Raw genomic sequence first — 26594 nt, forward strand, 5'->3', positions numbered from 1 at the left:
CTGAGTGACTAGCCTGGCTGGTCTAGCGGTGTGGGCTTTGCTTTGAGATCAGCAGGCAGATCATCCCCCAAACCTACTCCAGGAAATCCCACCCCAGCCTCATCACGAAACAGGGGCACTCTTTCAAATGGGGATCGGGACCCAGGCGACCCTCTGGCCTCCTTCCCCCGAGCAGTGCTCGCCCCATTTGCAGACCCAGTGCAAGGTGGGAATATGCGTTACCTTAGAGGTTAGCTAGGTGGTGCTAGCACATACCTGTGGGTGCAGCACAGCCCCGATTGTGGGTTAGAAATTCCTGGAATCAAAACACTACGCAACATGGCCCAGGTGCCCCAGCCTTATCGGTTATTATTAAACACCGCCGACGCGCTCAGCATTGGGCAAGGCCCAGAAGTAAAGGCGGCCCTTGCCCCCGAGCACTTGCAGTGTAGCAGCCGTCTAATTATCACAGCATATAACATTCACCGGAGGTGTGGGGGAGTGCAAAACGAGTTCTGTAGGGTCTGCAAAAACAATGGCTTCAAATATATGGGAGGGCTCTGGTTCTTAAAACAAACATCAGTGCTTCTGAGAGAATTCCTCGGGGCTTGTCTACACTGCCACTTTTCTCGCTATAAGTTATGTCGCTCGGGGGTGTGAAAAAACACACACACACCCCGAGCGACAATAGGTTACACCGACAGACGCGTTGGTGTGGCCAACGCTGTGTCGGCAGGAGAGTTTCTCCCGCCAACACTGCTCCTGCCCCTCCTGGAGGTGGTTTTATGATGTCGAGGAGAGAGCTCCCTCCCGTCGGCACATAGCAGCAACACAAGCAGTCTCACAGCAGGGCTGCTGGAAGCTCGCTAGTGTAGATGAGCCCTCAGACTCCAACAGGTTTAAACTAGCTCAGATTTGGGGCTAAATCACCCTTTAAACCCAGAGGGCAGCAGCTGAATCTGGCCTCCCCTGGCATGGGTAAGTGATGCCCCATGTGGATCAGTTCTGACACCTCCTTCTGCCCACAACCCCGTCTCTCCCCTGCACTGATGCCGGCAACGCTCCTCTCCCCACTGCTCTGTTTGTCTAGGAGCTTTGGTGAGATCTCAGGCTGTTGACAAGCACTAAACTCCACAGCGGCCAGAAAACCATTTAAGCCTTAAGCCCCCTCGGCTTTAGCGAGATGACTGTGCAGCGTGGGCTCTTAGCACAACACCTGTCGGGCGGCAGAGGGAAGGAAAAATTAATAAATCCACTAGCCGGCCAATTTCATTCGACCTGACACGCTGCTCCTCCTGGAATTAGATGAACAGCTCCCGAGGCGCCTCTCCAGAGGGGCAGGCTACTCAGACATGCTGCACCAAGATGTCATCCCACCGCCTCCACTAACACCAAGCTGAGAGCAAGCATCAAGCCTCTGCCTGGACTAGGCTCTGCCCTTGGCCTGCAGGGAGGAAAAGTTAAGCCCTGGCTTCAGAATCGCCCCCTCCAGCAAAATAAGGAAAGCTACAAAGCTTCACAAAGTTCTGCGCAGCCAGACCAATCTGCTGTGTAGCACCACTGCCTCCCGATCTGGTGTCTCAACTGTAATGTGCCCGTCTCACCACGCTGTAAGTGCCTTGGGCCAGGGACCTTGTCCTACCCCTGCTGGATTTGGGTGAGCTGGGTTCCTTCTGGCTGGGGTCTCACCCCCAGCAATAAAGGCGCTTCAGGAAGGATTTGGGTCTGCAACTAGCATGCGGATGATCATTCTGATGCTGGTGCATCAATCCGAAGAGAACCCAGCTCCCCCTCCCAGTGCCGTGCTGGCTGCACGTGGCTCACAGGAGCAAGGTGGAGTCAATACTTGTTTTTGACACACAAGTCAGCAGTGTGCAAATGACTGACTAAATCACTCTTCAGAGCGGCATGGCTCTGATCAGCACAACGGTCCCTCGCTGGCAGGCTCTGCACAGAGCCCAGAACGAGGAATCCAAGGGCACCTGCAGCCGGGCTTGTCCCTGTCTTAGCGTCCAGGGAGCTAGTGTGTGTGTTGTGGGGAGAAAGGAGGAAACGTGGATCTCCACCCAGATGACTCTGTCCATCCTGCAGGTCCAGATCTCAACGGAACAGATCAGTGAGACTCAAGGGCCAACACGCTGCCTCGTTAGTATTCAGAAGCCAGCTGGGCAACACAAGAGCACGGCTTTGCTCCGGAATGACAGATTTAAGCCCAGCAGGGCTGCAGAGACTTGGCAACCTCGCTATTAATACACGGGGTCTGTTCTCCCTCTCTAGCACCCAGACATCTACGTTCTCACGGAGCAGGTGGGCACACACGGCTACGTAATACCCAGCACACTCTGTCCCACATGCGGGCTTTGTCTACGCTAGAATCACTGGTGCCGCTCCACCGGTGACAGCAACATTGGGTGCGCTAGTGTAGACAGAACGCTGGCATTTTGCCCACCATGTTGTGTAGCCCTGCTCTGAGCAGGAGGATCAGAGCGCCAGGGGGTGCCCTGTACTAGCCCTGGCAATGCCTCAGTGCCACCAATAGTGTGAGGCTTTTAGAGCAAAAGGGTCTCACGTAGCCCCAGCCCCACGCCCATCGCAGACAGTTGTATCCATTTCACATGTGGAAGGGTGATCCTTTACAGCCATGATTTCCCCTGGGGAACAATGCAAGAGTGCCGAGCATTACGGACCCCTGCCCGTGTCCCATTGGTATCTTTGACGAATGATGGGATTGCTACAGTATCGTAGTTAACCTTCCTGGACTCATCCGATTGAAATAAACTTAGCAGAAGGAGAGATACCGTAGACAGGCAGAGATAGACGGACCCAGATACAGCGGAACAATAACGTTGCTAGATATTATCCATGTACCTGTATTGTCAGATGACCTTGGAATCCCAATCAACAATTGCTAACAAACTATCGGATGGTGACAACTCGGGTTAAACAACCGCTGTCTAGTTATAGGGGAACAGAAGGATCGCTGGAAAAGACCAGACAGGCCTGTTGTGACCCTCTCGTCTGACATCCTGCAGAGCACCAGCCTGGGGATCTCACCCAGCCACGGCTGCAGTGGAGGGAACAGTCACAGACTTTCTTCTTTTGCCAGGCAAAGAGCTGCTCTCGGGGGTTTTCATGGGAGCAGTGGGCCCTCACAGTGGTCTTGAAACTGGGTGTGACGTTGTGCAGTCTATATGGTTTTATAAAAACATGACAATAAGTGAATATAATGTAACTGGGATAGTTTTAGAAAAATATGGTAAAAAGTGAATATAACGTAACTGGGATATGCTTCATGCAAAAGGTCTCTTGTAAGGTATCATTACAAAGCTCATAATCTACTGAGTGTGATCATCCCATTTGTATAAATGTACCACTCTTGTATCTAAAACTAGAAATATAAAATATAACTCTGAGGGCCTATTGTAATTATGTAAAGTGTGGGCCATTAATGATGGTTTGGAATCTTGATGACTCCCATTGTCTGCAGATGGCTGTGTTTCCCTGTGAGTCTTCCTGTATATGTGTGTGCTGGCAAGTGGGTAATGAAGTCTTGCAGTGACATGTGATCATGTCACCTGAACTGGAATCCATCTTTAACCTGGTGCTTTTCCAGTGAGGGGGGTGGAAACCCAGAGGGACAAAGGGTTCCCGCCTTATGCAAAAGATATATAAAGGGGTGGAAGAGAACAAAGGGGAGAGAGGAGCCATCATGAAGAATCCCCTAGCTATCACCTGAGCTGCAACAAGAGCTGTACCAGGGGAAAGAATTGTGCCCAGGCCTGGAAGGTGTCCAGTCTGAGAAAAAACTTACTGAAACATCTCTGAGGGTGAGATTATCTGTATTCAGTTTGATTAGACATAAATTTGCGCATTTTATTTTATTTTACTTGGTGACTTACTTTGTTCTGTTACTACTTAGAACCACTTAAATCCTATTTTCTGTATTTAATAAAATCACTTTTTATTTAGTAATTTACTCAGAGTCTGTATTAATATCTGGGGGAACAAACAACTGTGCATATCTCTCTATCAGTGTTATAGAGGGCGAACAATTGATGAGTTTGCCCTGCATAAGCTTTATACAGGGTAAAACGGATTTATTTGGGTTTAGACCCCATTGGGAGTTGGGCATCTGAGTGCTAGAGACAAGCACGCTACTGCGAGCTGTTTTCAGGTAAACTTGCAGCTTTGGGACAAGTGATTCAGACCCTGGGTCTGTGTCGGGGCAGACGGGAGTGTCTGGCTCAGCAAGACAGGGTGCTGGAGTCCTGAGCTGGCAGGGAAAACAGAAGCAGGGGTAGTCTTTGCACATCAGGTGGCAGTTCCCAAGGGGGTTTCTGTGATCCAACCCGTCACACTGGGAGCTCGGGTTCCTGAGCCAATCAGACCTGGAAATCACCTCTGGATGCCTGTGGTGGGTGTGATAACTCCAACACCCCCCTGAGAAGTGAAAGGGCTGTCTGTCTAGCTAGGTTTGCACACTGTGCCCATCACCATGATATCGGGGCAGCTGAAGTTCCAGTTTTCAGTGCAGGATTGCTCCCTGCGTTTTCCAGCACCTTGGCCAGGCCAGCTTTAAAAGCCCCCGAGGGATGGCGCTTCCAGCCCTGCCCCAGGGAGAGGATTTGGCAGCCTGACATATCTCACTACCAGGAATATTTTTTCCTCTGCTTAGTTTCATCCCACCCACTCCTGGTTCTATCTCCTCTCCCTACCCTAAATACCACCTTTGGGGTAACACTCACCTCAGAGGGCCATGGGTGGTGACCATGTAAGCTGGATGACCTGCATCTCCCATTTTCTTTTTCTGCAGCCATCCTTCCCACCAGCAGGCTGCTCTACCCCGAAAGGACGCAGTGAAGGGGAGACTATAACCCCAAGGGTCAGCCCCCGGAAGGGCAGGTGATGGGAGAACCAGACATGGTCATTACCGGAGAGAAGGTCTAATGTGCTGGGAGACTGGTCCCAGTCCCAGAGCAATCTCTGCGTGGGTTTGTCCCTGGTGCAGCCCCCCCGCCCCGCCTCAGTGCCCCTTGGCAGAGCCCAGACCCCAGCCCCTGCCCAGCCCAGCATTTCAATCCCAGCCATTACAATGACAATGGTGACAAGAGATGCTTATCACTCCTGCTGGAGATGGATTTGCAGCTGAGCCCCTCCCCACTCTCGCTCTCCCACTGCTCAGGACGCCTGAGTGGGACCTGGGTCATGCCACTGGTTCTGATCCGTTCAGAGCTAGTTCCTGCAACCTCCCTAACAAGCAGCTTCGGTTCCACCTCTCTCGGTCCAGCCAAATCACGGGGCCTGGACGCTCGGGTTTTATTCCCAACGTTGCTACTCACTCGCTGGGTAAGGCACGTCCCGGCCCTGTGCCTCAGTCTCCCAGGGTGCAAACAAGGGAGAATCCTGACCCTCCTGCTGGGGGTGGGGGTGGTGACGGTTAATTCCTTAGTGTTTGTCCAGCAGACGGCAGGGCAAAGGATCCTCACCGTCAGAGCATGTTACAAGCTCATTAGCCACCACGTGAGGCAGGCACCTCCCTGGTGTTTGCCACTACGGGACCAGAGGCACAGAGAGAGAGAGGGCAGGAGACATCTCCAAGGTCCCGCCAGGAGTGAGTGGAGAGCTGGGACCTGCAGGGACCCAGCCCCGTGCTCATTCGCTAGCCCAGCCCTCTCGGGAGCTGTGTGTGTTCAGAAGTTCAACATGGCGGGCCTCTGTTTTCAATTCCCCCGGGGCTGATCCTACCTCCTGGACATCCCAGGCTTGACCCTCCTGAGCATGGGCGTCGGGCACATTGATTCAACATGGCTGCGGGTCCAGCGGGGCTGTTTGCAGCAGACACTTCCAAACAGCAGTGCTGGGTGGCCTTCCTCTAGGAAGTTTATGTCTGTGGCCCCCAACTGTGCCATATTAGATCAGGGGAGAGCATGTCAGAATTCCCTCCCCGCCGTCTATCCAAATTACCACCCGCCCTTTGAAGCCAAGTCATCGCTCCTCGCGGGGAGCTGTTTGGTTTCTCTTATAAGGAAGCAGATACTGTACAAAAGTTTCACTGAGGTTAGGAGTGAAATTAACAAAGCCTTCCAGTGTCTCAGACTCCCCTCCCTCCCCGCACCCACGGCCGAGATTCACAAGGAGAACTCAGTTCCCCCAGCCACCAGCCTCAAAACAGGTCTGATTCCCTGCTCGGACCAGCCTCAGAAACCCATGCAAGGCAAGACTTCCATCTTTCACTTCCCTGTTCCCCATCCCCAGGATGGACAGAGGGGTGTTCTGCGTGGGAGGAGGGGGGCGGGTGACAGCTGAGGTAGGCGAGTGGATTGTGCCAATCAAAAGGTAGAGAAAATCGCCCCCTCAAAGCTAACCTGGCCCCCAGGGTGTCATTACAGCTCACCAGACTCTTGTCTTTAGCCGCTTAGTACAAATACTACGCACTCGCATAGGCTTTCCATCCAGAGATCCCAAAGCGCTTGACAAAGGTGGGGGTGGGGGCAGGATCATTAGACCCATTTTACAGATGTGGAAGTTGAGGCACAGAGCAATTGCAAGTCACATGACAGGACCGGTAAAAGACCCCAGGAGTCAGAGGTGACGTGTGTGTGTGTGGGGGGCAATGCAGGGTCACATCCCCACCCCCCAGATTTGCAGCTTGGCTTGTACCGAGCATGCTCAGTAACGCTGCGTGAAGCCGGCTGCCCTCACTCTACCCCCAGCCAGTAGGCACAGGTCGTCTCTGCCAGGAGTCATGACGCGCAAGCCACTAGAGCACTGCTGGCGCCTTTAAAATTGTCACCCAAGCCCAATGAAATCCAAAGGGCTCTTGACACGCCGCAGTCGAAAGTTCTCTCTTTGTTTCTGGTTAATAAAAGAAACACAAGGCGGCGGCAGGGAAAGCGTCCGAACAATCAGCGCTTGTGTGCCAGCAAAGAAAGGCAGCTTTGTGCTGGCTGGTGCATTCAGGGCGAGCTCAGGGGTGCCTCGGGATGGCACTGCAGGTACCCCAGCAGTGCCAGTCGGGACAGGGTCACAGAGACAGGCCTGTGCCGGGCCCAGCCCCTGGCACGGCATGTTACTGCCTGCATTTATTAATAGAAATGCTGCCTATGTCTTTGTGCGTGTTGGTTTCTGCTCTGCTGACCCGCCTCGCGCCTGCTATCGCACCATCCAGCAGCACCGCCAGCCCCAGCAATTCCAGGGCTCTGAGCCTTGATTCCCATGGGGTCAGGACTTTTCATGGGGAGGGAGAAGTGCTTTCCCTTCCAGCAAGCTGCTAGTCTCTCCATTCTCTCTGCCTCCCCAGCTCAGCTGGGGGCTCTCTGCCGCAAACTTCCGCCCTAGAACAACGGGTCCAGCTGGAAGGCACATCCCACGCTGTCTGGGCAGAGCTCTCCGGAGGGTGGAGCCACCACAGGGATTTAACGTGAGCCCATCTCCGTGGCCTCTGGGCACGGAGGTCAAGTTAGGCAGGGAGGGGCAGCCCCATTTGAATTGTGTGTAGAGAGGGAGTCAAACTGGGCGAGTGAGCCCAGCTCCAAACCTTCCCCAAATAAAGGGGTGTTTGGTTCCGAGTTCTGAGTTGGCCCAGTCTGGAGCCAGAAGTTGATCACAAAACCTGACCTTTCCCTGAGGCAGGGGGCCACGGCTGAGGATAACAGAGGTTCTGGTTCTGCAGCTAAGGGAGAGATGGCCCGTGTTCTTTTTTAGTCAGTCTGATCAGCTCGGTGTCCCATAGGCTGACTGTCTTACCAGTCCTACACTCCAGGTTGTCACCCTGGCCTCCGAGATCCCAGGCGCTGCACGAGGGCTCTGGGACTGGCCCAGAAGAGTCAGGCACCAAGCTGAGATCTGGAGAGGTGCTCTCATGCCCAGGCTGCAGAAGCCCTGCCCAGAACTGATGCCCTCTGACCCGGGACCAATGGAAAGGTCCGAGAGCTCTGGCGGATCATCCACCTGGCCGGAGAGCGAGCCGGGGTGAAGTCACACCTCAGGCTTGTGCATGGATTCCAGAGACGGGTGTACGGCAAACAGGATGTTACAGCACTGGAAATACCGATTCACCCTTCCAAGAGAAAGGAGGAGCCTGGGGCTCCCAGGGTCGGTCTCCCCCGAACTACCCCCTGGCCAGGTCCAGGTTGCACTGCCAGTGCTGATGGTTACCCAAGGTCTCTGTAGAACGGCACGGGCCGCTGCCCTGCAGGCCTAGGCTAAGATGGGGGTTGGTGGGGATAGGCTGGCAATCAGTGCCCATCGTCAGACAAGAGGTGTCCGGCCGCCTCCCAACCAGAGCCAACTTCCACTCGCTATCGGGAGCTCCACCGCTCTGCTCCCCACACGCAGACTTGTACCAGGAGGGAAGGGTGGGGCGTAGGGGCAGGGCTAAGGGGGAGCTGTAGAAGCCCAAAGGAGACACCGTGGGGTAGGGACCCTAAGTCCCTCCTGCAGGAGGTCCTTTCCTTGGCATCTCTTCCTCCTCCTCTCCCTTGGCCCCTGCAATCCCAATCCAATAACACAGACATCTGCCTCACCTCTTCAATCAATACCCAGCTCTTAATAGTCCTGACGATTCTCAAAAAACCACGGGCATTAAATGTTAATTATATCTATTTGGATTCAAAAAATTTTATTACTCAAGTTAATTATAGCCGGAGTCGTAAAAAGGTGCAGAGCAAAAAGGCCGCTGCCTTGCCAGGCCTGAGAGACGCCGCAGGAGGAGGCTGCAAAGGGAGCTGCTCAAAGCCCTTCTCGGCCGGCTAGGATGCCAACTGGTGTGGTAAGGGGAGGCCGGGCTTGGGGGGTGCAAAGGAAGCGAGCACGGCCCGGAGAGACAGCAGGGAAAACCCATGGGGGCAGCAGAGACTCAGTGGGCGAGGAGTGCTTTTCCCACCCCCAGCTACGAGGAACGAGGGCTCTACCAGCAGCTCAGAAAAGGCTTCTAGCCCTGGGCCCCTCCTCGGTGCTAGCCCTTCATCCGGGAGCGGGGAAGGGATGAGCCGCACAGCTCCACTGACCACACAGCTGGACAGTGTGGTCAGTGGCGTGGGGGCTGTGCCTGCTTTCTCTTGGGGGCAGCAGGGCAGGTACCCCAGGTAGCCGCGGCTGGGCCTGCACCAAGCCCGGGGGCCTCTCATTTACTGCTTTCCTTTTACCGTAAAACCGAAAGGGGAAGGTGCACCCTTTAATCCCTGCCTCCAGGGCCCCGCCTGAAACCACCCAGAGACTGAGCGAAGGCTAGGAGTTAATGCTTCTTCCGACACCTCTTTATGATTCATGGGCCTGACCTTGAGCTATAAACTGCTCAACCTCCCTGACACGCCGGCAGTATTTACAGCCTACAGGGGCCGGTACACGCACGCCGCCATGCGCATACATACAAATACCCACGGGCCGGGCACACACACAGAGATACATGTCCACACCCATACACCCAGGGACATACCAACACCCGGATGTGAACATACAAACACACGTGCGCACATGCTGCAGTGCTACTAGAAGAGCTGTGGGAGCCATGCCGGACAAGGGGAGGGGAACGCAGAGATCTCCCCCACCTGCTGCTATGGGGTGAACCCAGCAGAACAGGGGCAGGGGCTCTGGCCACTGGCAAAGCAGTGATGCTGCCAACTCGGGGAAGGGAACAGCCCCCTTAACTCCCTAACTAGGGTGTGACACTACAGCCATCAACATGGGAGCTGACCCTCTTGCTCAGAGTCTCGCCTGTCCCCAAGCTAACTGGCCCCCGCTCTCTGACAGCCAGTGCCCTCTCACTTCTCTCTGCAAGCCCCTTGTGCGGGCGCTGCTCTGATTACCAGGAGGAGAGGGGGGGGGGGGGGGGAGTCCGTACACCCAATGCCCTCAAGTCTGGGCAGGTTCAGCTCTCAGCACCATCATGCCAGAGGCCACGGAGTTCATCTGGCTGCGTTCCCAGCAGGGGGGAAACTGAAACCTCCTCTGCATTCAGCTCTGCAGGATCAAAGGCTGGTGACACATCCCCAGGCTGGGTACAGCTTGGGAGGGCGTGTTAGCGGAGCTCAGGTAACTAGAGCCCTAACGAACCGCGCTGCTCCATCTCGGACACTAGGCACGAGGGCTGTGCTACTTCACTAGAACTGAACAACCTCTGTCTCCTTGGGAGAGATACAGGAGTTCCCACTGGGGTGTCCGCCTAGGGCTTCTCATGGGCATTCCAGCAGCTGGGACACTAAACAGGAGGGAGGCCAGCTTTACAGAGCCCCAGACATACTCAAGGTATCTTGCGAACAGGACAGGAATGTTGGCTAGTGGTTCGAGCAGCCAGGAGACCTAGGCTCTATTCCCAGCTCTGCCAGTGATTCATTACATCATCTTGGGCAGGTTACAGCCCCTCAGTTTCCCCATCAATATAATGGGGAGAATAAAACCAACCCACCTCGTTTTAGGGGGGTCAGGAGGCTAGGAATAATCATTGTAATTATTAATATTAGATCTTGTGTTAGTGAGTTAGGGAACGTTGGCCAGGCTGGTCAGGTTCAAAAAGTGCCTGGGGTACTTTAACTTCCACTTTCACCTGGGTGGTCCCGCCCACAGTGCCCCCGGCAGGGCCCACACCAGCTCTCTGCACAACCCCGAGTGGGGGACCAAACTCAGGACTTTCCAGCAGAGAGGTGATCACCTGGGATCCGTGTGAAAGGTAACAGCCAGCCACCCCATCCAAAAGCCCAGGAAACTGGGTAATGTATTGCTAAGAAAATAATCCCTCACGTTTTTTTGTTAAGTTTACAGGTTGTCGGAGGTGATTTTTTTGGTTTGGTTTGTTTTGCTCTCCTTACAAAACAAAAGAGGGAAAAACCGCCCTTATCTCGGAAAGCAGAGTTCAGGAAAAAGCTACTGGTCTTTTGGACTCAGTAAGTCCCCTCGGTAGCCTTGCTTGTCATCGAGAATTTATCAGCCCAACACAGATCTGGTATAATGTGCCATATAACTAGTGCATAAACAAACTTCAGCATGATAAATGCCTTGCTTTGAAGCCATAAAGTTATTAGCTAGTGGCTGTTAGCTACTGCTTAGCATGGGGCACGTTCTTTCCGTTAACCCCTGACTGCCCGCCCTGCGCTTACCAATCTGCCGGCCCTGAGGAGGTCTCAGGGTCTGGAGCGGGGGCAGGGGACCACGGTGAGACTAACTGCGGTGAAAAGACCCTCGCTTGGCCTTGCAAACCTGCTGCCAGGTTTGGCTGGGACAGATGCCCCGTGCAGACTTATCAGTGCACTTTGTACCTGCCGAGGGAAAAGGCTGCAGACTGAAAAGAGGAAAGCACTGCCAGGAAATGAAGCCCTGGAGAAGCTGGTCCTGATCCACCTCTCACCTTTCTCCTGCAGCCCCAGGAAGCCAGTGGAGAGGGGAGGCCGAGGCTGTAACTGAGCTCTGGGCTGGAATCCAAACTGACCCACGCATGGAAAACAGGTGGCTTTTCAGGTGATTCTGTCCGGGTTTAGTCCCCACTACTCCCAGCCAAATAACAGGGACTACCCGACACTCAGGGCCTTCTGCTTCCGAAGCGCATCACAGACATGAACCAGCAGAGCCCAGGAAACCGCTGTCCACACTCCTGATCAGACAGAGACACCCTCAAACCGATTCCCCAGCAGCCAACCCTTTGGTGAGCTCGCTGTGTCTCCCCGCAGGCCAGGGAAAGGCGCAGACAGGAGACACAAGGACGAAGGGACAGCAGGGGGCAAGGAGGCCAGGTTCTCTCTCCAGCACTACCAAGGATTTCCATTAAGAGAAGCGCTGATGAAGTCTCTTAAGCAGAAGGGCCCTAAATCACGGCTCTTCTTCTTTGGATCAGCCAGAAATGGCCAGGAGACAAAGTCACACTAGACTTTAAAAATCCCCACGGTTAGCGACACCAGGGCAGCGCCCCAGGAGGGGTGCTGATACAGAGCAGCACAGGCCTAGATGGTTAAAATGCCTCTGGCCCCTGGGGGTGTAGTGGAAACCGCTGCATTGGGTGAACCTGCATGCTCAGTCGTCGAGCCACTCCATGGCCGCGGTGACCCCGAGGCTGGCCAGGAGCTGCTCCACTGGCCTTCCCTTCCTCACTGGCTGCTTAACCAACCGGCGAATGAATTGCAGAGTGAGGATGTGGGTGGAAGCACAGTGGATATGGGGACCTCCTGTTCCCATTGTGGGGAGCCCTGGTCAAATGGTAACTCCTCAACTCCCAGGGCACTTCTTGACCCCCGTGGCTGGGCTTGGGGAGGGAGATATCCTAGCCGCTCTTTGGAGCGAATTCTCCGTTGGGCCCAATGTGGGCTCTGCAAAGCACAGAGAGCGGAGGTACTTTGCTGGGCCCCCTGCTAGCTGAACGCAGACCCGTGCGTCTAGAGCACAGCCCACAGTCTGGATGGAAGTCACCACTGGGCAGTTCCTGACACGCAGAGTTCAGGTCGCCCGATCCAGGCAGGGGGAGAATCCCATTAAAGGGACTTCCTGTCCCATCTCTCACCCAGACCCTGCCCCACTATTGAAGAGCATCAACATCTAGTAGCACTTAACTGGGCATCAGGACACCTGGGTTCTATTCTCTGCTCTACCACCGACCGCTGCATTCCCTTTTCCCTTGTCTGCTTAGACGGTAAGTTCTTTGGGGCAGGACTCTCCCTTACTGGCCACGCAGCCAGTGAGGTCCCAGGTCTTGGTTTGGGGCTTTTAGGTGCTATTGTAATAGAGCAGCCATGGAGCTACTGCAGCAAGGGATTAAAAACCCCCGAACTTTTCAGACTCCCTAGTAACTGACCAACTGCTCCCGGGTTCTATTTTTTTTTCTGCCGGAGCAATAAAAAAGGAAAAATCAACATCCAAATGATCTTGTTTATGGTGACTAAATAAGCTGCATGTGCTTAATCCGTTAGAGTTTAATGAATTTACGACTTGCTTTGGAATTTGACAAGGGCCGTAAAAGAGTAATTAACATTTATCAGTGTGTTTTTTACACACATCCCCACCTTCCTCCCCGACGTGAAGCCGCATTGGGTATCGGGGGGGATATAAAAGAGATCAATTAATTTTTAATAATCTCGGGGAAAGATTGTAGAGTTGAGGTATGAACTCAGGGAGTGTCAATAAATGTGCCAAAGGTTGGCCTGGTATCTGGGCTTCCTACCACCCCCCTTCTTCACATGCTGTTCAGAGGGATGGAGATGGCAGTGGGGGCAGGGAGTGGGGAGACAGACTGCTACTTGTATCACCATGGCTGGGCTTGGTTCCCTGCTCCTTCGCCATTTATCACACTGCGCAGCGGCCCATTTATCATCTCATTCAACACATGCTCCCTACCCCAGCTGCTCCAGGGACAAACCTCTATGCCCCCAGGATGTGATGGGAGAAAGCAAACTGCCAGGCGAGCTGGCCTCACTGCCTTTTCTCATGTAATGCAGCAAGGGGGTCAATTTGAAGGGGAAAACACAAACACAAACTCCACCCACAATCCCAGACTCAGCCCACAGTCTCAGAGTCGTTGAACATTTCTGCTCAAATGATCAGAGTCATTAAAAATGTCAGTGCTGCTCTAGTCTTCATGATCGTTAACTGTAGAAATAGTCCACAATACAAGCATTATTACACAACTGTCATTAGGGTTCAGAGTTAACGACATCGAGCTGACTGGGAGATGCTTACACTTCACTTCTGATCTGATCGTTGGAGGTGCCGAGCACCCGCAGCTCCCCAGGGACTGTCTGCTACAGCAGAGGCGGGGTGCCAGACTAGATGGGTAACTGCTCTGTTCCTGTGTGGCAAGAGAGTGGAGGAGATGGACCATTGGTCTGCTATGGGCTATTCTGACCTCGAACAGGGCGAGCCCTGCACCACAATCCTCTCCGCCCCAGGCGCACCCAGCACATCCTGGTGGAAGCTGCTGCTAAGAGCAAAGTGGCGATTCAGGAGCTGCTGGAGGGGCCATCAGGACTCCATTCCCACACCCGCTTCCTGCACCAACCCCAGGCCAGGCCAGGGAATCTGCACTTCTGGAGACCGAAATCCAGGCAGCCTTTGGAGCAGCTCAGCTTTGAGCCCAACGCACAAGGGGTGTGTGTGTGTGTGTGTGTGTGTGTGTGTGTGTGTGTGTGTGTGTGTGTGTGTGTGTGTGTGTGTGTGTGTGTGTGTGTGTGTGTGTGTGTGTGTGTGTGTGTGTGTGTGTGTTAGTCCCCTCCCCCCGTGTGGGGGGAGTGGAAGGGCCCTCTTTGTGTATGCGGGGGAGAGATTGAGAAAAGGGCCTGTGGCTGGTCTGTGGGGCAGAGGGTCCTGGAGCCCCACAAACAAATGCTCGGGATGATGAATTCCCAAGAGGCCTGAGACTGTCCGGGCATCTGCTCTGGACAGAAACAAATTTTCCCTGTCGAATGTAATGACCCAGGAATAAGCAATGAAGTGGGGTCTGGAGCCAGGGGGTCTGGAGCATCTCTCCCCTGGCTGCCCCCGGCCCGAGCACAGCGCCTGCACCAGCCGCCTCACCCCCTTCCCGCTGCTTGGACTCCTCAGTGCCAGGAACCGCACCCATGGGCCGCTCGATGGAGCAGACAAGCACTTGGGACGTGATGCTGCGCAGGTGTGTCTAAATTCAGCTCCCTCCTGTCTAGCTGGATGGGCATGGGATGGGAGGGCTGGGCGGGAAGGAAGGCCAGGCAAAGTGGAAGATAAAAACCGCAGCCCCGGCCTGACCCCTTTCCAAAGGCCAACTGGGGGACTGCGTGGGCTCGGTGGGATGCTCTGCTCAGCCCCCCCTGCCTGCGGGGCCCCTGGGCTGAGAGGACTGGAGCCTGCCCAGGAGAGACAAGGGCATGGATGGGGTGAGGTAATCTCTTTTATTGGACCAATTTCTGTTGGGGAGAGAGACAAGCTTGTGAGCTACAGAGAGCTCTTCTCCAGGTCTCCCTCGCCAACCAAAGCTGGTCCGGTAAACGAGATCACCTCACCCAGCTTGTCTCACTAATATCCTGGGCCCAACACCCCTGCAAACAACTGCTTGACACTGGACGGTCCTGCGACCCCCGGCAGGGTTCCCGGCTCCAGGAAGTGCTGGCAAAGCTCCTGGAAGAGGGGGTGGTGCTAGCGCAGTGACCCGACAGCGGGCAGCAGCCTCGACCGCCGGCAGGGGGCAGAGCAGAGACACCGCGCAGGGGAGAGGGAGCTCAGCTGGGAGGAGGCCCCCTCGATGCGTCAAAGCTCTTGGGGAGCAGTTGCAGAAAGCCCTCGCTCCTTGGCTTCCTGAGGGGAGAGCGCCAGCCCCCAGCAGTCTCTCAGGGCCAGGCTCTCAGCAGTGGTGCCCTCGGGCCTGCCTCAGACAAGGAACTAGCTGAACGTGGCCGGGCCTTGCTCACCAGGGGAAGCGCCCGCCGTGGTAGGCAGCCGAGCTCTCTCATCACTGGCGGGAAATAAATAGATTTAAATTAATGGAGATATGCTAGCTCCTAGAACTGGAAGAGACCTTGATAGGTCATTGAGTCCAGTCCCCTGCCTTCACTAGCAGGACCAAGTACTGATTTGCCCCAGATCCCTAAGTGGCCCCCTCAAGGATTGAGCTCACAACCCTGGTTTAGCAGGCCAATGCTCAAACCACTGAGCTATCCCTCCCCGCAATGAAGGGAGGGATAGGGATGATAAAGGTGACCGCTCAGGCTCCCGGGGTGAAAAGGGAGTCAGGTTGCGGAGGATGGTTTCCTGAGCAGGGTCCAGAGAAGGGGTGAGAGACTGCCTGGCTCTGGGGAGGAGACATTAACAGCTCAGCACCGTGCTCTGCCCTACTCTAGGGCCTTCCTTGTGCAGAGCTCCAAGCGCTCTAGAGAACCTGATGATCACAACGATGATATTATCATCCCCATTTCACAGAGGGGGAAACTGAGGCACAGAGGGTTGACAGGATTTGCTCAAGGTCATACAGGGAGTCAGTAGCAGAGACAGGAATAGCCCTAGTAGACCTGACACTGGCTCCACCGCTCTCATCTCTAGAGACCCCTGCCTCCCAGCATGGGGTTCTCTCTGCTGCATTACCCCAGCTTTTATTAGTGAGAGTTGCTGGCTAAGATGTCCCTGGCGGCACCCACAGCCAACCAGCCAGGGCCCCACTGTGTACCCCAGGCCCACCTGGTGGAAGGGTCAGCACAGCTTTCGTCCCTGTTCATTGCTCAGTGGCTACTTGAGGATGGAGAGAGTTTGTCTAGTGATTAGCACACAGCACTGGCTGCAAAGAGCTCAGGACTTACGTGAGCAGGTCACAGCCCTGCTCTGTGCCTCAGTTTCCCCATCTGTAAAATGGAGATAACGGTATTGGTCCATTCCCCAGAGGTGTGTTGCGAGGCTATTACCTGACCCATCAGAGGCTGCGTGACTGGCTAAACGGGGCATGACAGGGCCACTCGCCACTGCTACACCTCTGGCAGCAGCTACGTCCCGGCAACGGCTGCTCACTCCTGCCTGCAAGGGCTCAGCTGTGTCTGTGTCAGTCTGTTTAAACATCGTCTCCTCCCTCGGAGACCCCAGAGACCTTGAGCTGGTGGGTGGGATTCCAGTGTCTCTGGGATTCATCACTGCATCTCCAGAGCTTATCGAACCACACTTTGGACAAGGCACCCAAAGGAGAGGAAGGCTGATGGAGCGGATTAGAGCAGGGAACTGGGAGCCAGGACTCCTACTTTCAGCTTGGAAGGGGAGTGGGTTCCAGTGGTTAGAGCGGGGGAGAGGGCTGGGAGCCAGGACTTCTGAGCTCCATCCGAGCTCAAGGAAGAGCGTCAGTCTAGTGATTATAGCAGGTGGCACTAGGAGCCACGACTCTTGGATTCGAGTCCTGATGTCCAACCTTGGCCACCTCACTTCCCCTCTTTGTGCCTCAGTTTCCCCCATCAGGACTATAGAGATAAGGATACTGCCCCACCTAGCCAATGGCCAGTTGAGGCTCCCCACTGTGAGAGCTCCACTCAGGACATGTGAATTTAAAAGGCCACAGACAACCTCACGAGCACGGGGAAATTGTCGAGTCACGCTGAGGACTGGCCATGTTCTGAGGGTTTCAATTGGAACAGTAGGGGTCATGGAGCCAGGAAGGGGACCGGTGTTTTGCTGCTAGGGTTGGGAGCAGGGTCTGCCCTCCCGCAGACTGCTAAGAGTCACCCTGATCTCTCCTGCCTGACCCCTCCTGCTGCAGGCTCCTGGCCGATACCTCAGGGCGAGGGAGGCGGGGGCGTGTGGATTGCACCAGGAGTGAGAACCCCAAGGGAGCTGGAAGGGGGGGGAATCTGGGGGAACCCTTCGTGCTCACCGGAGGGAACAGAAGCGACAAGGAAGGTGGCGTTCCATGGGGGGCAGGCGCGGGTAGGCCAAAGGACTCATCTTTAGTGCTCCAAGGGGGAAAGTGCAGAGAAGGGAAATAAAATGAGGAAGCCAGCATTCCAGGCACACAAGGTGGCTCAAGGCCCTGGCGCTGGCTCGGGTCATAGGAGAGCTGGGCTCTGTTCCTGGCGCTGCTACAAATGCCACGCATGGCCTGGGGCAAACTGTGTCATCTCTCGCAGTGCTCCGCCCATGAAATGGGGCTGCCTTCCTGCCCGGCCTCACGGCTGGGGGTGGGGGGGCAGACTCCGTTCCTTGATGGCGGAGGGGTGCTTAGATGCGACAGGAATTCCCAAGATTTAAGAGGATTCGAATACTATAAAATGAACAGAAGTGCTGTGATGATTCCCTGGGTCTGTCCTTGCACATGGTAACAGAGAACCCTATTCAGATGGATTTTTAGTTTTGTCTCTTTCTGTTTCCCGTGTCTCCCAGTCAACTAAGACAATGTTAAAACTAATAACAAACTCCTACCCAGCCATTTTGTAGGGTTCTTTGACTCCAGACCTATTAGGATTTTGGTCATGCTTTAATTATGGTTCCCTTTATAAGTAGTTGACAAAGGGTGAATCAATGATATTACAGGCGTGTTACCGATAGGAGCAGCATGCGTGATACACGGCTATAAGCACATGAGTAGGAGCTGCCACAGTGAGTGATAAGCTATGATTATAATAAACCTGTGACCTCTTGGACTCTCTAACGACAGATTAACCATTAATTAAAACAGCTATTAATCATTATTAACCCCTTGTAAGCTAGTTATAAACGGAAGTACGACCAGGAAGTGTCTCTTTCTTTCTTACTTTTTTCAAGTTTGTCTCAATAATAACAACAACAAGAAGAATAAAATAATGAAAACTTACAGAGGGGCAGAGCTAAAACCATGCGGTGGGTGGTGGTCGCAGACGCTTGTGGCCCTCTTTGGCTGTCGCTTCTATCTGGCAATCAATTGACAAGAAATTGAGATTATGAAATATTGCCACTGTGACCGGAGGAGGAGGGTTTAGTTCCCAAGTTCAAGGAGGAATTGCCACTCCCATGTTGGAATAATTAACAATTAACATCAGCTAAAGGAGCGAAAGGGTTCCCTAGCTATTAACTGTGCCTGCCGGGGAGCCAGTGTCCACTGCACAGATGGGACTTCTGGGAAACGAACCATGAAGGCGGAGTTTCCCCAATGCACAAATCCCATTGACCTTCACAGGTGCCCAGCCAGCATTTGTGGCTGTGAAAATCTGTGCGAATCCTTCCAAGATTAAAGAGATCTCCCAGTGATAGGCACCTTAGCAATGTCATCAGAGACTGGGTGGGCAGAGAGCTAGGGGAGAGATGGGGGGGCGAGAGACAGGCAGACACAGATCTAATGACACTCGGAGGAGAGCAGAAGTGGTGGGTTAGGCTGGTGTTACCTCTCTCTCCCTGTTGGGCTAAGGGACCCCAGGCCCCAGGGGGTCAGACCCTCAGAACCCTCATCTCCATCCATTTGTGTGTGTGCTGGGCCTTGCTTGAGTGTGGGGCACGGAACTGGAAGCATGACCGTGCATGGCGGCAGGAGTGCGGCATGTGTGTGACCCTGTGTGTGAAGCCTGTTGCATAACAGCCTCGGGGGGCTCACTTCCTGAGCCCTTGAGCCGTTGAAGCCTCAGAAACCACCAAGTCCCAGTTGGGTTAGGAACTGCCGTGGGGCCTGTGCTTCCTGCAGGTGCCCTGGGCCCATGAATCACACCTTGTCAGGGATCTGGGCCTGGGGCTTTGCAACCGCCAGCTGGAGCGAAGAGGAACAGAGCTGCGTGCAGCCTGCAGCCGCCGGGCGGCCCAATGCTGCTCTGGGGCTCCTCCAAGGCGGGCTCTCCAGCCAGGCCAGGGAAGGGTTAAGCAGGCATTAATCACGCTCTCTGAGAGACGTTTCAAAGCCTCTTCCAAATATTATAAAAAATGTCTTTAATCATCTAATTGCGCGAACTCTACTGGTGATGGATGGGGAGATTTCTCCTCTCTCCTCCTGATCCGAACAGATGAGACTGGAGAGCCCCTGCTCTGGGGGGGTTATGGGGGGGGGAAGAAAAGGACGTTTCTCAACCTCCCACCAGAGCAGTTATAAATATGAGGTCATACAGCGAGAGATGATAACGCATTAAGGGCTCTTGAGATATTAGTCTGTCAGCCTCGTTAGACAGAGCTATTTGGGGCTGACTGCATAATTAGAGGCTGGGGTACCCATAACTCACTGGTGTTTATATGGCAGGAAGGGGCTTCGCTTACCATCACCCTTTGCACACTAAGTCATCTTGCAGCAGGCATCAAATTCCTCTCCCCTCCGCAAAAACCATCAGATTCTCTGCTCCCCGGAATAGCCACTCCTCTGCTCCCCCCGCCCCCCGCCCGCCCCGAGGAAGACGCGCTCCTCCATCAGACTTTGCCCTTCCAGTAAACGCCTGGGGCTCTGCATCTTCAATGCACTGCACAAACACTCCCTCTCACAACTCACCTGTCTACAGGTGGGGAAACCGAGGCCCAAGGAGGGGCAGGGCCCACACTTACCCAGGGAGTTTGTATCAGAGCCAGGAGGAAAACCCAGGACTCCTGAGGCCAAGCCCCTGTGGCTCACCCACCAGGTGACCTGTCAGGAGGACACACGGGAACGGCGAGGAAATCCCCAGCCGTACGTAAGAGAAATTCCCCACCTCAGCTGTGGATGATACGACCCACTAGGAAAATAGACCCCCCCGCTCTAGGCCTCAAACAGAGGCCTGAAGTCACCATCTCAAAGGCCTCACAAAGTGGGCTCATTTGCCTTGCTGACCTGAAGGCAGCTTCAGACTGTGATCCCCAGCGATTCCCTGGGAACGGTTTGGGAAGGGTAGTGCAGGGAAAAGCTGGAGGGGTCGGCGCTCAGATCCCACACCGACAGGCAGCGTATGGGAACCGGAACAGAACAGAAGGAAAGGCGAGAGTGCTCCGCTGATGGCTCTCAGTCCTTACCCAGCCCTGAGCACCACACACACACACGGCTTTGCCAGTGCCTCTCAATCCCGACCTGCACCTTTCCCCCACCCTCAGCCACGGTCGGCTGCTCAGGGCGCTCACTGGGGTGGACAAAACTCTCTGAGGAGCTGGGTTGAGACTAATCAAACTCCCTGTAACCACAGCAAAGTTCAACCGCAGCTCTGCAGAAGTGAAAGCCTGGTGCATTCTGCACAGCACCAGGGCTCTCCCACCCAGGATAGGGATGAGCCCTAGAGGACTCTAAGTGCCCCCCGAGCTGACAGGCCCAAGTGCCAAGAGGAGTTTGCCAGGCAGGCCACGCGAGGGAGGGTAACCGTGGAGGAGCTGGGCGTCCAGAACTTGCACAGGTTTTTCCTCGCCACCGGAGGATCAGCCCAACGTCACGAGCTGCGAGCTGAAGGGACGCTTCAAAACCAGCGCAGTGAAAAATAAAACAAGTGAAACAGGGAAGAGGTGCGTTTTCGTTCTGGGTCCATGCAGAGGCAGGGCACCGCGCGGCAAGGAACAGAGACTGCAAAGCACACAGGACTTGGATCCTAACCCTGACCCGCTCCCACCCCGGGGATAATGCACAGACAGTCACACCGCCAGGCTCCCGACATGAGCCGTACGTACAGAGAAGGAAGCTAAGGCACAGGGAGATGAAGTGACGTGACGTGACCAAGGTCACAGTGACTCCAGAGGCAGGGCTGGGTTGAGAGCTCTCACAGCTACCTCTCATCAGCTAGGCTGCTGAGGGGCCGGCATGGCCAGGTTTCACCGGTCTGGGCTGAAGAATGGAAGACACTTGATGTCTCATGAGCCGATCTCTTGGGAGCTGCTGGATGGACCAACAAGGAGGAAACCACAGGGGCCAAACACATGCGTGATCTCACTCTGCTGGGGTCACTGAGCCAGTTTTCTACTTGTTGTGACCTCTCTGAAGTCAACAGAGTGACCCAGCACAGCCACTCAGGAGACTCCCACCCCGCTCCAGGACAATCCGTCGCGTTGTAGGCACAGCTAAGTAGCGCACAGCTAAGTAGCGCTGACATCACCCAGCGGAGGGCAGTCGGACAAGCCTGTGAACGCAGCATGAAGAGGCGATGTTCCCCTGGGACTGCTGACCTGGAATGGGAGATGGGGCCAGCACCTGCCATCTTTCCATCGGAACATGGCCCAGCCGTTACCCTCCCATCCCCGCCTGCGGCCTCTGGCACTACTGGCGCGGAAATGATAAGCGAGGTGCGTGACAGCACCCTCTAGTGGCTGCTCCACAGAGAGGATACAGGACCTGCTACTAGTGCCAACAGAGGGAGATCCCCGTTACCTGGAGAAGCCGCAGCGTGGTGCTTCTGGAGCTGCAGGGACCATGCTGACACTGCTCAGTTTCCAGCCCTACCCATGAAGCTTCCTCATCCCCGCTCTCAGCTTTCCAAATGCCTCATGGGAGGGGGCAAGGGGTCTGGTAACCCTGTGGCTTCCTGGGCTGAAGCAGGATAATGAATCCTGATGGGAGAAGTGACCTTTTCCAAATGCCACATGCCATTGGATTGTATATCACACCCGGACAATGTGCCATGGGTATTAAAATCGTTTTTCCAATAGACGTTTGTGTGTGTGTGAGAGAGAGAGAAAGCGAGAGGGAGAGATGTGGGGAAAATAAAATTAAGACATGAAAATGAGGATGCCTCTAACGCACAGCCTTCAGCGCAGACCAGCGTCCTAGCAAAGCAGAATTGACCCAAACGCTTAATGCATGTGACTCTTGAGACCTAGGACGATCCCATGGTTAGAGCACAGGGCTGGGTGTCAGGATACCTGGGTTCTTTTCCTAGTTCTGCCACAGACTTTAGGCAATTCGCTTCCCCCTCTCTGTGTTCCCCAAAATGAGCTGGAAAGTCTTGCAAAGCCTTCCAACTCCATAAGCTTTCCCTGTCCTTAAGAGATGCATATGCAGTGTGCAGAAGGTATGCACGCTTGCACAAACATGCACCGAGTGTAAACTATATGCACGTATGCACAAGCACATGCATACATGAGCATTATTGTGTGCTGCACACGCTCAGGAAAAGCAGAATCGTCCACGGTAGCAAAATCCAACATCTTTTGACTCACCTGGGTTTTAAGAAAGTAAATATACTCCACCCCAGTATAAATATATTTATATAGACTATTTTCTGTCTATACACAGATACCCACACACACGCATACGCAAGGACAGATTCCCATGAGAAAACACAATACGAAAGGGAGGCACTGGGAGCCAGCTTGTTCCCTCGATCTGCAGAGCAATTGTCCGGCTGAAATAACAACACTGGGACGAAAAAAAGAAAAGAAAAAGGGACAAGCTGTGTTTGTTTATTCAGCTTCTTTCTCCCCTCACCCCTCGACAATGCCCTGACACCGTGTCCTGCCGCGCCGGGGCTGCAACCCCAACAGGCTAAATTTATCCCAGCTGGAGCGCTGTTTACAAGCCTTGTCCTGTTTACAGTGCGGTCCATCCTGCCCAGAACCAACCGCAGGCGTTTCACAAGACGCGCAGTCCGTTCCCCCCTCGGTCTGTCTCTGACGTCCCAGGAGGGGTGGAGGGACGAAGCCGAAATGGAATGCTGATGGGCTTTCGAAGGGAGTCCGAGACACAGGGGCGATGTGAACAGCAGACACCGTGCAAGCAAGGGCAGCTAAACTGACCTGTGGAAGGGACCCAGGTGTCCTGTTCTTAAGTGATGTTGGAGCATTCCAACCTTAATGTTTCTGTCTTTACCTTTTTAGTTCGGGATCAGATTCTGCTCTCTGCGTGTGACAAGGTGCAAGCAGACTGCCCCGGAAGGCCTCTCTCTGCCTGCGCGACGCGACACTCTGCCAAATGAACCTCCCCAATTGCTTGGCTGAGCCACCCAACTGGGGGTGCTCCCGTGGCCCGTTCAATCCCCGGAGGAGAGGGGTGGCAGTCGCGTGATTTGCGTTAGCCTGTACGCACACTGAAGCCCTTTGCTGGGAAAAGTCCCCGACCGCGCCTCTCCTCTGGGGCAGAAAGGTGGGTGCAAACCATTGGTTTGCCGGGAGTCCCCTGCCATGAGGTCTATGGGCAGCAAGCAGCACCGCGAAGTCGCTGGCCCCTAGGACACACCACAGAGCCAGCGAAGGGCTAAGGATCCAGACGGTCTGCACCTGTCCCCATGACCCTGACACGCCCTGGGGGAAGGGAAATCCCGGCATGTCGCCTTGAGCTCCCTGTGCTGGATGAGTAGCCACCAGTTTTACGGCTCCATTAGGCCCTTTCTCCAGCAGCCACCTCCCCTGCGATGGGCCAGCGTCCAGATGCTAACCCCAGGGGGCCAGGGGCTCCTCCACAGAAGGAGGGGTGGGGGGCAGAAAAGCATCTAGCTAAAGAGCCAGAAGAAAGAGCTCTGCCAGAGGCTGCTGGATGTTTACTGGGTCCCGCGTGGCCTGACGCACAGAAGTTACATGGGAGGGGATTCAACTGCCAAGCGCAGCAACGCTGGCTTGCTTTATTTCTTCCTGAGCACACCAAAGCGATGGGCGGCGGGAGGCTTGGAGGGGCGGGTCGCGGGGATTTTAGCCCGGTCCCACTTTCTCACTCTCATGCCGGGGCCATTTCCCCTCTGAGGCTGGGCTGCAGCCAGCCAGGGGCTGTCTGGAGGGGATCAAAGACAGGTGCTAGGTCCCTTGGCTGTCAGCTCATGTGGCCACCCCGCAGGGCAGGACAGGCAGGGCGGCCCACGCTGCCGTCGCCTGGGCTCTCTCCTGGGCAGATGGGCCTTTCCGAAGGGTCGGACGTTATTTCATGAATCCAAGCTTACGAATTCTGATGCGCAAAAAGAATCTTCTCGTTAACCCTTTGGTTCCCTCTGCCATGTGATCCACAGCACCTTTTAATCGCTTCTGCGATGCTGGCGAACGGGAGGGCAGGATTCTCCTGGCCTGGCCCTCCGGGCAGGCTCTGCTCTCACATGGGTCCCGCGCACATGGCTGGCAATCAGCATCTCAACCTATCGCGCCAGGCTGCAGCTGGCAACAGCCGGGCGCCACTTCCCGGCATCTGCCCCATCTCACCCCCTAGTGGCTGCAAAGGGGATCCAAGAGGTGCTGAGGACACTCCGAAGGGGGCAGCTCCAACGGCAGCGGCTGGGTCCTGTCCTCTCTCTCAGCCGGGGCAGCAATGGCCATTGCTCGGCGATGGTGGACCCTCTGCACCCATGCACGGGCTGCATGGGCTTATGCCTGATCAGCCAACAGCCCTCCCCCTGTTCAGACTCGGTGTGGGCCAGGAACCGAAGTCTGTTATAGTCCAGGGACAGCCTCCCACCGACCCTGAGTCTGATATCACACGCGGATGGTGTGCGTGGAGGAAGGAGGGTCTCGTGGAAAGGGAGGACTGGAAGACAGGGGGCTGTGTTCTACTCTGGCCATCTTACCCTAGGCAAGGTACTGAAGTCTCTGTGCCTCAGTTTCCCCATTTGTAAAAGGGCGGCAGTGCAGGGTGAGGCGACGTTCATTGTTTGAGGTTGCTGGTTGGAGCGGGGAAAGGATTATTACACCGTAGGAGTGGGAAGTGTGTATATGCTACACAGAGATGTGTATACACACAGTCTATACACACTCTGTGCCTTATGGATTCTATTCACACACATTCCTTTGTTTAACACTCTTGAGAGATGCTGTTCTTGTTACAACTTCTAAGTACAAATTACAGTAACTTTTGCAATCAGAATCCGAGGCCCAATGAGCTCTAATTACGAATGTTTTCATGATAGCCATGTTCTCTCATTCTGCCTTTCCAAGGTCCCCGCTCCTGCACTGCTCCCAAGTAGCTTTCTTTAGCCTTCCGCTTCTTCCCCACCTAATCTGTCTTGGGGCTCAGCTCCTTTGAGACAAGGAGATCGTCCAGAAGGAGGGTCAACGTGGTGTTCCAGGTGGAGGCAAATCACATGCAGAACCACCCTCCCCAAGGAGCTGGTGAATGCGCTATCACTCTCCAGTCTTATCTCCCATGCCTATTCCCTTTGACCCAACACACGTTTCAGGTACTCTGGCATCCGGGGCTGGCTGGAAGCTCTTCAACACTGCAGAGCATGGCCGGCCCTAGATCTCAGACAAAGACACCCGAAGTCGCAAACAATAACTGATCAGGGAGGTCAGAAGGACGGAGAGCACCCCGCCCAGTCCAGCTCCCCACCTGGCGTCTCCCAACAGAGGGCAGCAGATCCGCATGTGATGCTGGCGATGGCTGTGGTGGTGCTGATGAAGAGGTAAGCGAGAAGAGGTAAGCATGTGTGTGTAATTCACATGGGTGGCTCCTCATCTCCGGAAGCGGATCCTCCAGTCAGGAAGTCATGGCCCTGATTACTTTGTCTTCCACGTTTAAGAACATCCCTAACTGCTCCTTGGATAGCTCAATTAGTAAAGTGAATATATTATATAAAGTCTAAAAGATTAAACTCTCATAGGCAGCCCATAATTTCATGAAGAAGTCAGGGGAGCATATCCCTCTTATTAACTCTATAACAAATGTGATGAAAATGTTCAAATAGAATGTTAATGCAATGTTACGTGTAATTTTCCCAGGCGATTTTCTGCTGAAATATTTCTTTATTAATAGTAATTGAGGGTATAAATTATGAATGAGGCGATTTTCTCCTTTCACTGGGAAAGACATACTAATGGCAATAATTCTTTATAATAATTTTTGGGGGGAGAGTGGGAGGGAGCTGGGGCAAGGGGTTTAAAGAAAAAAAACCTTTAAAGGGATTACAAAATATATAGACTAGATGTGAGTGTTTTATTGCCGTGCAGAGGATTTTACACCTGGGTAGGCTGAGTGCTGTGTGGTGGGCACGCAGCAGGTCTGTGCGGTGTCTGGGTGTGAAGAACAAAATCCACTGCCACTTCTCCACATTGCTCTCCTCATCTGTCTCTAGGCACACGGCGAGTGGAGGGGTTTTCCTGACATTCACACTTTGCTCCCTGTGGCTCAAGCCCCGGGGTCCTTACTCAGCCAAAACTCCCCCTGACTTTCATGGGCCTGATACCTACTGAGTAAAGGATTGGGCCCTATATTTGTATCCTGTGGGTTTAGTTCTTCAGGAAAGGCCTGATTCCGCTCACCTTCCTTTGTGAAAGCAGCGAACTGTCCTGTGGCACCTTATAGACTAACAGACGTATTGGAGCATGAGCTTTGGGGGTGAAGTGGAGCTCATGCTCCAATACGTCTGCCACAGGACTCTTTGCTGCTTTTACAG

At 54.4% G+C, this 26594-nt stretch overlaps 1 protein-coding gene across 3 annotated transcripts in view; it reads right to left on the reverse strand.

Annotated features, from left to right (window-relative positions):
- Window positions 1-26594, reverse strand: part of RNF220 (ring finger protein 220) — a 320785-nt gene that overhangs the window by 171544 nt on the left and 122647 nt on the right. The window contains exon 2 of one of the 3 annotated variants that reach the window (XM_054036929.1): window positions 18207-18281. The exons of the other annotated variants lie outside the window; for them this stretch is intronic. Within the exon in view, the coding sequence (XP_053892904.1) occupies window positions 18207-18281 (75 nt within the window). The remainder of the gene's footprint in view (window positions 1-18206; window positions 18282-26594) is intronic. 3 annotated transcript variants of the gene reach the window in all.

The sequence above is a fragment of the Malaclemys terrapin genome, chromosome 8, assembly GCF_027887155.1.
Source record: "Malaclemys terrapin pileata isolate rMalTer1 chromosome 8, rMalTer1.hap1, whole genome shotgun sequence".
Classification (NCBI taxonomy): domain Eukaryota; kingdom Metazoa; phylum Chordata; order Testudines; family Emydidae; genus Malaclemys; species Malaclemys terrapin.